The following is a 15,516-nucleotide window of genomic DNA, read 5'->3' as shown; positions in this document are numbered from 1 at the left end:
CTCCGGGGGTTCCAGGATCAGCACCATGGAGAGCAATCAAGAAACGTTTCCTCTAAAAATAGCAGATTTTGCTCAACATAAAGGCAGGAAATTAACAGACAGCTCTTGTATTATTTCACATTAGTAAGGTTAAGCAATGTGATAAGAGGACAGCATTCTAAATGACTCAATATTGTGCAAAAGTCTTGGAAACAGAGACAACTCTTATTTATTTTTAGTTTACTTCCAAGGAGCCAGACTAAGTTTTTCATTAGAGTTTGCCGTTGTGTCTACACATAAGAGACGTTTCGTGAAGTGCACATTTTAAACGGCACCTTTAGATACTTTTGTTACACCAGTATGTTGCGAAAAACATTTAGTTCCCATTTCTTTAGTTGAATCTACAAAAAATATCAAAGATAAAACGGTTAAACAGCCATAAAACTGTATTCTTGCACCAAAATGATTCTCAGCTATTAGACAAAAAATGTGACATACCAAAGTGTATATTTATTGTGTCAGGTTATGCCAGATTACATGAGAACTAGGCTGAAAATCATTGGCAACAGGCCTCATGGAGTGATGAACTCAAATGTGAAATTTGGGTCAATACTGTATGTATGGAGAAGGTCAGGCAAGTGGTACAATAGTTAGCATCCATCTGTCAAACATAGAGGCTCTATCATGATCCAGGGCTACATTTCAGCCAGTGTTGGTTGTTGGGGGATCTTGTCAAATGTTGATATTGTTGGAATTATGAATATAGATAAGTATCATCAGATTTTGATCCAACATGCAATACTATCTGGAAAGGAACTGGTTGCCTGCAGCTTTATTTTTCAGCATGAAAATGATCCCAAACACAGCAAACACATACCTGGATAGAAAACACACAATGGAACAGTATCAGTCATGCCCTGGGCTCCCCAGTGCCCGGACCTTAACATCACTGAAGCAGCGTGAGATCAGTTTGACAGAGAACAGAACAAAACACAGCCATAATACAAAGAAATGATCTGAAGACTACTTAAAGAAATGACAAGAAAGCTTACCTAAGAGAGTTATGGCTGTGCTGAAGATTAAAGGTGGTCAAAGCAAATATTGACTTTTAAAGTTGTTAGTACTGTACAAACTATTTTTTATTTTTTTACTAATTACTAGTTTATTTGTGTTTTGTGGTAGGTTGAGTTTAATGTCTTGGCTGTTGTAACATAGACATCCCCGAATGTAATTTTTCTTACTCATAACACTACCATTTTTCTGTGATTCATAAATGATATGCAGAATAAAGTGTGCTGGGCTGAGGGGCATGCTTTGGAAAATAACTGTACTTCAAAAAGACATATTTTACATGTATACCATCAACTATAGGTGAAGAATAGTATTTCAATAGATAGAAAAAAATCAGTATTGCTTGGCAGTGTGAAGGGAACTGTAGGAACAAGATGAAAGGCATTTGGTTCAAGCCAACCTTACCTATTAGAGCTTTGGAAAAACAAGACTTAATCCCTACTATAGTGTAATCCCTGTGATCTGCACTTTTTGTTTTGATCAGCGGCTGCCCAGCCAATTAAGTCAACAGCTTACAAAGAGTTTATTGGTTTATTTCAGTTCAACTTATAACACTACATAGACTTACAGGTGCACTGCAGGACACAGCAGCCTCTCCGATCAATGTGTTACAGAAAACATTTCTGACCACACTTTTCACCAACACTGACTACAGCCAGAAATGTATCAAGTTAGGGATCTCTGACGCAGTTTATTCTATTCCCAAGGTGCATAGAGAAGAATAAGATTCTGAAGTGGTCAAAGTCTTGTAGCATAAAGAACAATTTTATTATATTGAAGTGAAACAGGTGAATACTTCAAGGACACTGGTTTGCAGTTGTGTGTTGTGCATTTTTTGATTCTTGAGAAGTCTGCTCTTTCGAAGAGCTGACAGAGAACCATGCCTCTAAGACTCCCATTGCCCCATACTATATCTCCAGGTACAGGTTATCACACCAAATCCCAGCCACACTAATGAAATTACTGCAGCAGGTCTTTCTAAGCCATCAGTGGAGAGCTAATAAGTAAACAATGGATCAACAAGTCTGAATATAGCATTTAATCATGAGACTTTCTGTACACATTAGCAAACATGAAAAAAACCCAGACATAACACATTTATTTAATAAAGTAGAGAATGTTCCTTGCATATTCAGTTTATTCTTTAAAAGCTAACTAGTAGCACTGAGTTCTGCATTCAAAAGTTTCTTTATAATTACTTGTATGGCCAATTTTGCTTTAATAGTGATAACAGTCAGTTATTATTTTATCATCTATGCCCATCTGACTTTTTGTTAAAGGCATCTTTGGCTAATGAAAACAAAACTATAATACTTGGTATTTGTTTTATTAACTCATTCATTTTTTCCTGTATCCTTTCAAATCGCACCCTTGGAAATTACAAAAAGGACAAAAAAGAAACGATATTGCTGCCAAACAGAAGGATAAAGCAAAAAAAATAAAAAATAAAAAATCAAATGCCATGATGGAAGCCAGCCACTCACTTTACATCAAAATACTGACCGATGATTATATCCATGCACACCACCAGAATACTGAAAAGAGTTCAAAGACTGCGGATTTTGGTTCATAGAAAAGCTTACATTTGAGCAACAGTATTTCCATAAACCATGATAACGACAACAACAACAGCCTTCAGATGAAACTGAACAGTCCTCTATATTAAAAACTTTCAGTGCTTTCCAGGGACTGCATTAGTGTGTCAGTGAGGCAACTACCTCATATTGCCCGCTTTAATGTCTCAGATTGGGACGGCGGGCTGTCACTCCTGCAAACAGAGTTATACCGTGACGACAGCCTTGTCGGTTGAAGCTTAGCATCTCAGATGAAGTACTGAAAGGGATTCAGTAGACAGCAGGCTACACCTGAAAATCAGTCCCAAAGTGTCTAATCTGGGCATCAGTCATGGATAGATAGGTAGCTCTCATGCTGGGTGAATACTGCCAGAGAAATATATGAGAAAAAAATCAGTTTAGAACATATGGACTTTAAAAAAGCACCTTTGATAGCATATGACATATTAATATGTTATTAACAGATCTAAGCTTGCAGAACACCTGTTTTAATTATAAGCTAGTCTTTAATCAAGAGTTGTGGAATCAGGGGATAGTACTATAATGATGCGAGAAGTTAAAAAGCAGGAGGGCATAACAAGTTAGAATAAGTTACACTCACATGCAACACTCTGTGGGTTAAACAGTGCCAGGAAGCTGAGGTACTATGGAGCTTTAAAAGGGTCCCTGAGCTTTGAGATACAAGTTATAAACATTTTGCATAGCAACCATCATTAGAAAGGTTTGCAGGGGGGGGAAACATACAAAAATCAAGCAAATTAAGTCAGACAAGAGTGAAACAATAAGTCAAAGAATGGACATTTTAAAAAGGTGGGTAGAAAACATTGGTTAATATTCAATATTTAGATGCCTTATTGAGAAACTGATTATATAAAGGATAAGAAAATCACAGAAACGTCACAGAAAATTAAATAAATTAAATAACAACAGAAAAACAAACGTACTGCAAATATGTTTTCCAAAATAGCAAACATTTAAGTAACAGGAACAAATAACACATCTTGATGCATGCTGAAAATGTGATTTATAGAGGAAAGAATAGGTTTGAGCATAGTCCACGTTCACGCTCTCACACCTCAAACGGTGTTTCAAGTCTTTGGCACACTGTGAAAGCTGTTGAAGCACTGAGTCAGCCACACAAGCAGAAAACTTAATATAAAAGAAAACCAACCAACAGAGACTTTAACTGTGGATTTACAAGTGTTCTATCTATTATTTATCATTTAGCCCCAGCATTGGATGCACACCATGCACTTCTAGACTTTAAAAATAGATACATGATGTGAGATTGAGCTGGCAGTATTGCTTGTTTCATCTTTAGATCTCTAATCTGACCTAAACTATTCCTTTTTGAGAACCAGAAATACAGTCCAGTGAAAACCGCCAAATGTAAAAAGGATATATGACTGTAGTTATAGATTAGTAATGCACTAAAAATGAACACACTTCAGTCAACAGCCAGTAGATGTCAGTCTTCCATCATTTACAGAGCAACATAACTCCCTTCATTAACTGTTGAGGTTGTGTGCAGTGTATCAACATTGCTACATTTCTGGCACATGCTTCTTGTTAGTACTGTAGTGGGGCTGAGGCCAACTATGCCATCACTGCCATTAAACTAGGGACACTAGAGCCCCGTAGGGCCAACGCACCGAGGGAGGCGGGGATCCTCTCCCTATCAGTGGTACATTCTCATACCGAGGGGTTCCTCCAAACAGCATGGACTGATTCCTGTGAAACAAGGGGAAAGACATTAGACAGAGGTGAAACACATACATTAATAAAACAAGAAAAAATAAGCAGCGTCATCATTTGCTATTAAACTTACATGTATTCAGGGGGTGACACTACACTAGAAGTTGACTGAGGAGGTGGATGAAGGCTGGCCTGGCTGCCAAGGCTTGTGGTGTAGCTACAGAAACTGTGCGTGTTGGACCTTCGGGGGTTATAGGATAGCCGACGAGCTTGGGGGTTGAATGGATCCTCCTCATCTATGTCATCGTACTCTTTTTCCCTGCATGAAAGTGTACACCCGCGCACAGAGACAGAAAGAGAGAGTGCATGCGTTAACACTTTACAGAAGTGCACTGTAGGCATTACTAATGGGGTAACGGGGTCGCTCAGCACTGACCTGCTGCCCATTAGTGTCCACACTCGGAAAATTACACACAGCATGGCAGAGAGTGCGCAGGCAGCCAGAAGAGAAAACAAAGAGAGGTAGAGGAGCCCTTCCACCCCATCATAGCACACACCCATGAGGGTATCAAGATAGTCCTAGAAGGATATATACATGCACACAGTCAATACGGTGAGTCACTAGCGGACATACTGTATTACCTTTGACAAATGACACCTGTGCAAATAATATTAAATTCCTTAAAAAGGCCAGATTATGTCTATGTTTAGACCATGAACAATGTTACAACTGAATCTGAAATTTAACCACCTCTCTGAGGAGGGCAGTAGGGCTGCAGGATTTCACAGCAGAGGTACCAAAAGGCAGAACTGAGACACGCAGACAAGCTCATGTTACTCTGATGATATGCATTACACAGATGCATTCTCATTTCGCATTGCTCGTTATATTTGACTAACAAGCTCTGAGAAACAGTCTTTGAATTTGTCTGGCATGTGTACTCAGTTACTGCATAAGCCTATATTTGCGGATCCTCATTACTGATGTTCATTACACATAACTATGGAATGTTTGTAGCCCTCCATTAACCATCATTTTGAGTAAGTCCCCAATCTGAACCTGATCTAACAATAAGGCAGCCCTAATATCTTAGCTTATCTTTATGGATTTGTTTAATCTCTGATAGGAAGGATTTAATAGAATTACCAGAGACTCTGCTGATCCAGAAACCTGCTTCTTGGGTTCCCATTACCACAGCAGACTCGTATCACAGCAGATGAGATGCTATTTTCATTAAATGATAAAACTCTGACAAAATGAAACCTGCAAAAGCCATTTCATTCCTTTTTCAGTCTGGAAAAACTGGAGGCGGCAAATAGTCGGTCTGTTACATACGCGGTGACTGACAATTTGAGTGGTGTATATAAATGTCAGCGTATGTGAAGTACATAGAGATAACGTTCGGAAAAATCAGTCAAGCTGGCCCTCTGAGTGGCTTTGAGCTACGCTACAAAGCAGTCCCATTAAAAAGTGTCCTGGTCAGAATCTGACCTTACCTTATGTAGCCCACGGCAGTCCAGCAAGGCTGTTAGCTTGTGTAGACTGAACTCTGTTGAGTTTAATAGTCGTTGGATTCCCAAAAGGTCTCTCTGTACAACAAGGTATAAAAGGGGAGAAGATGATACACACATTTCCACAGTCTAGTGTGAAAGTCTGTTAGCCAGCTGCGTACCTCAGCAGTGGGAAAGACCCGCACAGAGAACTGCAGCAAGCCTTGAATCTGGATTTGCATGGTAGTCAGGGAGCGCTGGCAAGTTGTCAAAGACTAGGAAAACATAATCACTCCAGCATCACACACATAGATATCCACCACAAACAATAAGAGGATCTTAATAAAGAGGGTATTGTTTAAGAGCAGCATGTCAACAAGTAATTTGGTGTTAAGTAAGGCTTTATCATGTGCTTAACAGAGGACACATTTGTTTCCAGACAGATTATCTTTTGCCACCAACCGTCTCGCCCACCACTCTCCCACCTCCCATTAGCACCACCAACCCATAGCACAAACAAAAGAGTAATATTTATACCAACTAGGCCATCAGAGAAAGGATCATCCTTACCTACTTAACAAGCATCAGTTTAATCCATAAATGGGTACGATGATAACCAAGCATGTAATGCATGTAATAACTACTGGTCATGTATTTATCCTCCACAAAAATCAGTGAATAGATGTCACACAGATGCAGAATCACTCATGCAAAAGAAATCCTCAGACTATACAAATAATACAAAACATAAGAAGAAGCACTAAATTCTCTGAAATGTTGCCAGGAAAGTGTGTGTGACAGGAAAATGGATATAACTTGAATCTGGGCATCAGATTCACAATTAAAGCAAAAGAAAACATACAGAGAGCCAAACATGGATGGATGTTTATTAGACGAGGCTATATGTCTAAGTGAGTTCTGAATAGCAGGAGTTAAGTGCCAAGGTTGTGTTATTCAAACTGGTTTTATTGAGACTGTATGACAGCTGTCTTTCTGCAGTTTCTCTTCAGAAAACAATTTATCTGCATTTCAGACACCAATAATTAGCTTGTTTGGAACATGCAAAAGGTTCTCAATGTTTCTTTGAAAAGGCATACAAACAAAAAATGATGATTTATATATTTAAACTCAAAAATAAACCAACACAACTTGAGTGCTCTATGAAGGGCGGCTGGCTTAATGCAGGATGTCAGAAAATTGAATAAAAATGTTTCTAGCAGGAGTACCAAGGGGAAAAAACTTTGCACAGGGTATAAGATGCAGATAGTTTTTATACACCTATACAAAAAGAAGCATACTTTATCAAACTTTAGCATTTTGCATGATTAAATCAGGCTCACTTTGGCCTCCAAAAAGATATAGATGCTTGGCATCTAATGGTAAATAAATGAATAATAAGAGTCTGCAGTGTGCTAACACAAAGCTAAGATTGGACTTTTAGTCAGTACCTGTTGAAACGGGTTTGGTAGATTCGGACTGCAAAACAAATAATAGTGTGCAACATCTAGAAGGTGAAAGAAATAGAAAGATTAGCATTTTGTTTAAACAGCCATTGACAGAGAGATGTTTTCAGTACAAATCTGTCTGTGGACATTAATTACCTGCACTTAGAAAATCCTTGGTATGGTTGACAATAAACTTGTCTGGAGACACACAAAAGTCACTTATACCCTGTAGGAAAAAAAAGGGAAAAAAACAACCTCCTATTATATACACCAGGAAGCACATATAAAGTGCAAAAACTGTGTGGTATAGGAACAGACTTTAAACATCATTGACCGTGTAGAGCATGTCACACTTTGCTGACCATGGGTGAAATCTACTAAATATTTCCACGCGTTTTAATTCTTCCCCAGAGAGCTGCTAATGTGCATGCATAAACAGTTAGGGGTCAAGATCATGCAATTGCTGCACACTTAGTACCCAGAACATAAAATAACCCACACAAAGCTATTATAAAAAAGCAAATATAACAAAAAATAACCAGAATGCTTTGTCATATGCATGGATAATTCACAGCTGGGGAAACAAGATACTCTTTAAATTTATTAAGTTAAAAGCGAACAAAGAATCTGTTATGGTGAAGGATCCAACATCAGTTTTATATCCGTTCTTATTTTATGACATCTCCAATAAAGAAAAGTATTTCTAGAGCTTCTCAATGTAAATGATAACTCAAAAGACAATAGCCAATCAAAAGTTAAACAGTACAGTATGAAATTACAAATAAAAAAAAGAAAGAAAAACTTAGGCTTACACAAAAATCAGTTCTACTTCCTGTTCTAGCCTTTCTACTTACCCCATTTTACTTTCAGATGTTCAACACACCCTTAACTCAACTGTGACCATGTGACTTTGTTTTCTGCAAAAACCGTACAGCACCATGCGAGGCACCATTATCTCATTATACTATCGGGGACATTTTGTTTATGCTAAGCCTCATCAAATATGTATAAATTTATGAATATTTTCTAGGACACAACCATCATCCACCTTCCTTTCAAAATGCACTGTGTTTTTGCACATGCAGGTTTTTCTCTCTCTTTTTTTTAATAATGATGTGCAGGTGCAATATGTTTTCTAGCTTGTTTTGCATGCTGTCCTACATTTCAGCTTCAATCATTCAAGACTGTTTTTTGATAAACAACTGTGACTAGATTTCCTATAACAAGAGCTAGTCACAGATTGCATTGAGAGTACCTCAACTTAAGACAAAACAGAGTTGGAGGGAGAGCTGCATGCTAGAACAACAAGCGTTAAGCCTGAAAGGTCAGAAGTTTTACTGCAGAGTCCTTTTTCAACTATAATGAGGGGAGCAAAGCAACAGACGCTGTCCAGGATTTCGCACATTTGGCTTTACATCTGCAGAGAAGCTCACAGAGAACCACAGATGTCTGTGAATCGCACGCATGTAGTTAATTTCAGGTTAAAATATGCTATCTTCCCCGCTCTGTTTCACCCTCTCTTTTACTGCCTCACTTAAAACAGCTGTCCAGATGTCAGATCCAGCAGGATAATCCACAGATGTTTGGTTTCTCGGTGTGGGGGATGGAGGAATGCTGGAACAAACGGGTTATTTTTTTTTTTTTTGTACCCCAGACACTGTCCCTAATAAGAGCACCATTAAACACACCAAGTCCAGATGCTCTGAACACATGGTGTACAACCAGGAAGAGAGAACAATCTTTCAGAAATAAGGGGAGCCTGAAAGATAAAATGAAACTTTGGACGATCACAAAAGAGATTCTGAAGAAAGCAGAGGCAGCAATTAAAGGAACAAAAGTTCTTGGTTTACAGGAAGGCTAAGGGATGATGGACCTAAAAGACTAAGGATGTGTAATTCAAATTCAAATTTTTATTTGTCACGTACACATAAAAATTTGAATTTGAATTACACATCCTTAGTCTTTTAGGTCCATCATCCCTTAGCCTTCCTAATCAGCTTTACTGCCTGGGTGACCTTGGAAAGCGAGCCATTGTAATCTAGACAAACAGACACAGACACTTTTTAAGCTGCTAAGATGTTCATGTATTGTCCAGTTTTACTGGCAGGCACTTGTTTGGGGTTTATTTAGAACCCCAACAGTCTAATTTCAATATTTCTAATGAAAGTTTGAAGTGTACTTCAGAAGTAGCAGAAGTATAGTTTTCTTACCACGGCTGTAGCAGTGTCAACTCCCAGTGAGGCCCAGCTCAGAATCAGAGACAGTATAACAAAACCAATGATCCTAGTGGAAAACAGCACATGGGAGTGAGGGTGACAGATTAAGAGATATAGGGAGAATCACATAAATCACAGAATCAGATGAATCAGTTTTCCTTTGTGCCACTGATATTCAGCCCCATGTTTTTACCCTGTTAATTTAATTAAATCTTTCCAGTTTCTCTGCTTCTGTTTTGGGACTTGTTCTCCTTCTGCCTGGAGACAGAGGCTCAGCTCACATGGTGCATTGTAAGTGATACAAATATAAATGAACTTGTAATTCTTTGCATTCTTATCTTAATATCCCTATATTTATTTATTTTTAAAAAGCTTTAGCAAAAAGAAGATTAAAAAAAGAAAACTAAGTAATATGAAATTTAGTAACTGCTCAATAGAACACTTAATGCCAAAACAAAGGATAATACCACTTGAGATTTGTTTCTTTGGTCATTCGTGCATTCCTGCTGCATTCCAGCACTTTTATTCCCTGTATTTTCTATCAATCATGTTACATAAGCTGCCAATCACTACAAGGTGTCACAGTCAACCAAAAGCTCCTGCAACCTTTGCTTTCTCTGACCCTTCTTTTATCCGATTCCTTTTGTTGAAAAAGAGTGACAAGTTCAACAAAGTCAAGTAAACACTGTGGAAGAGCTCACAAGTATGAGTTTTACAAGAGACCACTGGCATAAGCTTGAAAAAAAAAGAAGAAGAAAGAAAGAGGCTATGGACATGAAGTAGACGAAACAATAAAAAGGAAGAGGATGCTTCCCCCTCACCCAGATGAATGTAAAAAAAAAAATAAAAAGGCAGAAGAGGGCTTTGCTTCTCAACTCACTCCACGGACCTTCTTGAAAGCACCAATAAAGTAGGCTGAGAGCACTTAATAATTAGTTAAGGGAGCAGATTCATCCTACTCAGCCGATCAATAGGCATTAGTGAAACCCATCAGAGAGGGATGTGAAGAGCGAGCCTGAGCATCATCTGCTAACACTGACACGCAGGTTGCAATAAATTGGGCAAATGGGAAGGGAAGTCTGAATTGTGGGTATGCTGGTCAGACATCAGTGTTGGTTCAAAATACCTGTGGCAATTCACTAAATCAAATGTTCAACTCTTCTTTCAGAGGTTTGCATTTGCATTTTACTTCACTTGGTTTAATGTGTGTGTGTGTGTGTGTGTGTGTGTGTGTGTGTGTGTGTGTGTGTGTGTGTGTGTGTGTGTGTGTGAGACAGAGGTGGCCTTCACCTGCATGTGGAAATAAGACAATTCACTGAGGAGAGGAGTAAGGCCCAGTGCCTTTGTAAGTGCTATTTGAAGAAGTAATGCTATCATTTTTGTTGTTAATGGAGTGACCTATACGGTGCCAGAGAAGCTGACTGGCGCCCTGTCTGTCTGAAGTCTGTGAGAAAAGGCCGATGAAAACAAAGATGTATTGCGAGGGGGGTGAAAAAAGAGAAGGAAAGAACTCACACAAAAGACGTACAGTACAGAGAATACCTTCACAGAAACAGTCAGGGTACCTACATGATCAGCAGATACTGAGAATGCTTGGCCATACCCAAGCACATGGCCAAGCAGATAACCAGATCCAGGATCAGTAGCAGCAAATAAATCAGCCATCTACAAGACATGAAAAATAAGAATTTTATTTACAGACGGCATATTTCATGCAAATTTACAAGCACCAGGAAGTACTGGCTGAACATATGTCTGCAACAGTACTCGTGAGAGCTTTGTGTAGTTTATCAGCATTCATGTCGCATAGTTACAGCCCATCTGTTTCAGGTAATTTCCGGCTTGTTGGTTTAATAATTCAACACCAGAAATCTATATACATTAATTTTTAATTTTCCTTTGAAAATGTCCTTCACAGGAATAGAATAGCCAATGTTTGTGTGTGCGTTTGTGTGGTCTGACCAGCCAAACACAGAAAAATGACTATGACTATTTGTTAGCTCCACAATTCCAGCATACTGGGAAAAAAAAAATCTATAATTTCCAAGAATTGGACATTATGGTCTTTTAGCGGCATTGTGTTGAACATGATTATGCTTAAAATGGCCATTAGAAATACAATGACAAGATCCTCAAGGTGACGCAATATACTCTCCCAGCCCTTTTTACAGTTTGACTTATGACCAACCATAATTAGCAGGTTCAAGTAAGTGTTGGGATATTTCAGTCTGAAAGTCAACGAGTTCACAAAACCATCACTTTGATTATAACTGTGAATATTTTGTCTTTTTGTTGTCTTGAATAATGACATTTGCTGTTTGCACTGGCAAAACAGGAGTCCAAGCTCACAATCCAATAGCTCCATGAAACTCGATTATGACCCAGAAGATTGGTGTCAAATATCTGCAGTCTAACAGAAGATGTGGTAATAGGACACAAAGAACAAGTGAGTATGGGAGTATGGATGCATGCAATTAATGGAACGGATATTATGTCTCTACCGGTGGTACAATGGCAGCTATGTTTGAACTTTTTCAAATGTCATGAATAACAGACATCAATACTGTAGCTGATATAAAGGAATAGATGAAAATACAGAAACATGTACATCCCATTCAAAGGGAATTCCATAACCTATACACATATTTAACAAAAAAGAATAATTATCTTATCTTATCACTCAAGTTCAAATAGATGAAAGAGTTATTAAGGTGTTCAAACACGTAGAATGAAGTTTTATATAAGACAGTTATTACAGAGGAGCTCAACTGCATCAAAAACCTTTAGTATGTGGCACAAACACCCAAATCCTCTGTAAACAAACTGAATGCATCCGATGATGTCTAAAACTACCTACTCTGTACATAACTATGGGCTAGGTGACTCAAACAGCTTTCCACAGAGACGGAGAAATGAGCCTGAAATAAATGGTGCTTTTAACTACCTTGGTGCACTCGGCTACACATGCAGGAGGAATGCATATATTCACAACTTTAGGGAAAGTGATTTAATTTAACTGTGTATACTGAAGCACTTGTAAGAAATGTTTGCAATAAAATACCTCCATAATGTACAATTTTTTTTTACCTTCATCAGCATAAGTAGTATAATCTTTCATTTTTTTCAATATTTCACCTTTCATCCAGCTTTTACTGGCTGGTGTATTGGAAAACATGTTGGACCATTAACATAAACACCTAAACAACCTACTTCTGGCATGCAAGCTGGGAGAAAAGTGGTCTGAGTACTTCAAATAACCACTCATTATAACAAAAAGATATGCATGAGAGCATCTCTGAACACACAACATGGTGTGGTCTTCTGCAACAGCAAGTCCACAATGTAAGGCAGGAACTGAGTTTATAATTTGCATGAGCTCACTAAAATTGGACAACAGATTATTGGAGTTGCTACCTGACTGGATGAGTCTTGATTTCTGCTAAAACATTTGGATGATAGGGTCAGAAGTTGATGTTGGTAGTAAGAAAACACGGAGTCATCCTGTTCTATATCAACAATTCAGGTTGGTTCTAGTAGTTTGTGGCATATTTTCTTGGCATACTTTCAGCTCCACAGTCAGGGCAGTCTGAGTATTTCAAATAACTACTCATTATACCACAGATATGCAGAAGAGTATCTCTGAACACACTGAACACAGTTGCATTAGCTCAATAAAATTATGTAGCATATCAAGCATATCAATGGGATGGCTACAGGTTGAAGACATGAAGCTATTCTGTATCTATAGTTATGGGAAAGAAAAGCAAGACACCAGGTCTCAGTCCAATAAAGCACCTCTGGAACTCTTGTGGAACCAGAGATTCACATCGTGGATGTGCAACAAAATCTCTGAGGAATGTTTCCAGCACCTTACTGATTATATGATGCAAATAATTAAGGCAGTTCTGAAGGCAAAAGGGTGTCAACCTGGTACTAGTAAGGTGTAATGAAGCAGCTGGTGAGCGTATTCTATCAGCTGAACCTATAAACAGCACTTTAGTTAACATCTAAGATGACAATTATATTGTATGATCCCCCACACTGACACAAGATAAACCCTAGCTCCTGAGTGGCATTAGGCAAGTGTGACTCAGGAGCCTCTTGTGTCACTAATAAATGAATTCCTACAGCTGAAGCTACCACATCACCCTGAAGGAACATATTTTCATCGATTCAAATCTATGCTTAAAATAAAGTGGGCAACAGGCTTGCTGGAAACCTTAGTGCACAGCATGATCTGTCTTTAAAGTCTTATGCACCTAAATATAAAAAGAATCAACAGAAGATCATAAGAATTGATTCACAGTTTGTTACAGCAGCATTTTAAGCTTTCTAAATTAGTCTCCACTAACAACCGAATATTTTTTTATTCATTTGGAATAATTTATTACTGATTGAGTTTAATATTTTTTTCTGTTTTCTGATTTGATTCTTTTTATCCCTCTTAACATTTTGAAATGAACACATTTCTTAAAAAGAAAACAGCATCAGTATTATAATTGGAATGAATGTGAGCACAAGTCTGCAGGTAAGGAGCTCATTAACAGCCTAATAGTCACTCTGCCACGTATAACGTTTTATGAGAGCAATTCATATTAGAGTTGAACCCGCACAGTGGGGGGAAAAGCTCAATTTCAGCTTTCATTTATTTAGCAATTAGGAAAAATAGCTTTTCCGGTCTGTGTTCCGGATGGGAGATCAATAAAATCCCATCTGCTGTGCCTGTTCTGGATCACTTACAGTCCCATTCTGAGCAGTGCATTTACTTCATTCACATGCAGATAAAAAAAAGAAAAGAAAAGTGAACTACCCAGGGGATGTATTAAGGCACCACCTACCTGTAATACTCAATGAAGGCTGTCTGGTCTGCAATGGCTGCCAAGTCGAAATTGGTTTTGTTGATGTCTGGAAGAACAGTCAGCTCACGGATGACATTGTTGACCATCAGCTGCATAAAACGTAAAGCTTGAAGGTAGTCAGGCCTCGTAGAAAAGATCTCATCCAGGCGTTCCAGGTGCTGTTTGAGTGCAGTTTCCACATTGCCCAGTGAGCCTGCAACCTAAAAAACAAAAAGCAAAGAGAAATAAAAAACATAAAGAATGAATAGAAGACCACGAGGACAAAATAAAAAGGCAAAAGGGGTCAAAAGAAGTAAAAGAGAAAATAGGGTCAGAATGAAACAGGAATATAAACTCATAAACAAATATTCTTTTAAAAGCTGATTGAAAATATAGAGAAAGGTGAAAGAAACAAAGCACTCACTCGAGAAAAGATTAACTTTTCTCCTCAACCATGTGTTTTATTCAGATAAACAATGTTAGAGTAGAATACTGATAAGAAAACCGGGGAGACCTCTTATCACACAGGTCTTTGATAGTGAGAACAGAGTGGGTGGAAGCATGGAAGAAAAGAGCAAATACATTTTCCTTTTTTATTTGAACAAGAAAAAAAGAAAAAGAAATAAAAAAAAATGTGACACAGCAAATGCTTCTACTTTCAGAGCAGCAACAGAACTAGAAACAAGTAGATTTAAACACTAATGGGAAACAGAGTTAAAACCACAATATCTTGACCTCATTATGTGTATTATTCTCTTTTAAAGTGATATTAGTAACTGGAGATGGCACGATACCACTTTTTTAATGTCCGATACCGATATCATAAATTTGGACATCTGCCGATACCGATATGACTCCGATATAGTGTGTTTTTTAATCAATAAAACTGTTTTTTTAATATCTTGCTGCTTTTTGTATAGTTCAGGGGTGGGCAACTCCAGGCCTCGAGGGCCGGTGTCCCTGCAGGTTTTAGATGTGTCCTTGAACCAACACAGCTGATTTAAATGGCTAAATTAGCTCCTGCAGTTCTCCAGAGGCCTGGTAACGAACTAATCATGTGATTCAGGTGTGTTGACCCACGGTGAGATCTAAAACCTGCAGGACACCGGCCCTCGGGGCCTGGAATTGCCCACCCCTGGTATAGTTCATACTCAAGTTAAAAAACAAACAAACACTAAAGCTATTCTGTTATACCTGTATCCAAAAA

The 15,516-nt window shown here is 38.3% G+C and overlaps 1 protein-coding gene and 1 long non-coding RNA gene across 4 annotated transcripts in view; one reads left to right on the top strand and one right to left on the bottom strand.

Moving 5' to 3' along the window:
* Positions 1 to 446: 446 nt before the first annotated feature.
* Positions 447 to 2,508, top strand: LOC309705767. Its single transcript, XR_014276601.1, has 2 exons — positions 447 to 1,095; positions 1,562 to 2,508. It is a non-coding gene; the product is annotated as an uncharacterized lncRNA (long non-coding RNA).
* The window catches only part of LOC309705766 (protein tweety homolog 2-like), a 27,220-nt gene continuing 13,271 nt past the window's right edge, over positions 1,568 to 15,516 (bottom strand). For 2 of the 3 annotated variants that reach the window (XM_082531752.1, XM_082531751.1), the window contains exons 5-15: positions 14,310 to 14,530; positions 11,041 to 11,136; positions 9,466 to 9,538; positions 7,412 to 7,481; positions 7,259 to 7,314; positions 5,993 to 6,085; positions 5,817 to 5,909; positions 4,756 to 4,898; positions 4,453 to 4,638; positions 4,277 to 4,355; positions 1,568 to 2,990 (exon numbers count right to left, since the gene is read on the bottom strand). In XM_082531752.1, the coding sequence (XP_082387878.1) occupies positions 2,910 to 2,990; positions 4,277 to 4,355; positions 4,453 to 4,638; positions 4,756 to 4,898; positions 5,817 to 5,909; positions 5,993 to 6,085; positions 7,259 to 7,314; positions 7,412 to 7,481; positions 9,466 to 9,538; positions 11,041 to 11,136; positions 14,310 to 14,530 (1,191 nt within the window). In that variant the 3' untranslated portion in view covers positions 1,568 to 2,909. Of the gene's footprint in view, positions 2,991 to 3,225; positions 3,296 to 4,276; positions 4,356 to 4,452; positions 4,639 to 4,755; positions 4,899 to 5,816; positions 5,910 to 5,992; positions 6,086 to 7,258; positions 7,315 to 7,411; positions 7,482 to 9,465; positions 9,539 to 11,040; positions 11,137 to 14,309; positions 14,531 to 15,516 lie in introns of all 3 variants that reach the window. The other variant, XM_082531753.1, reaches the window with a different exon arrangement.

Source organism: Aulonocara stuartgranti (assembly GCF_965226115.1).
Source record: "Aulonocara stuartgranti genome assembly, chromosome: 4".
Taxonomy (NCBI): Eukaryota; Metazoa; Chordata; class Actinopteri; order Cichliformes; family Cichlidae; genus Aulonocara; species Aulonocara stuartgranti.
The sequence above is the reverse complement of the archived record's forward strand: the minus strand, read 5'-3'. Positions and strand labels throughout refer to the sequence as shown.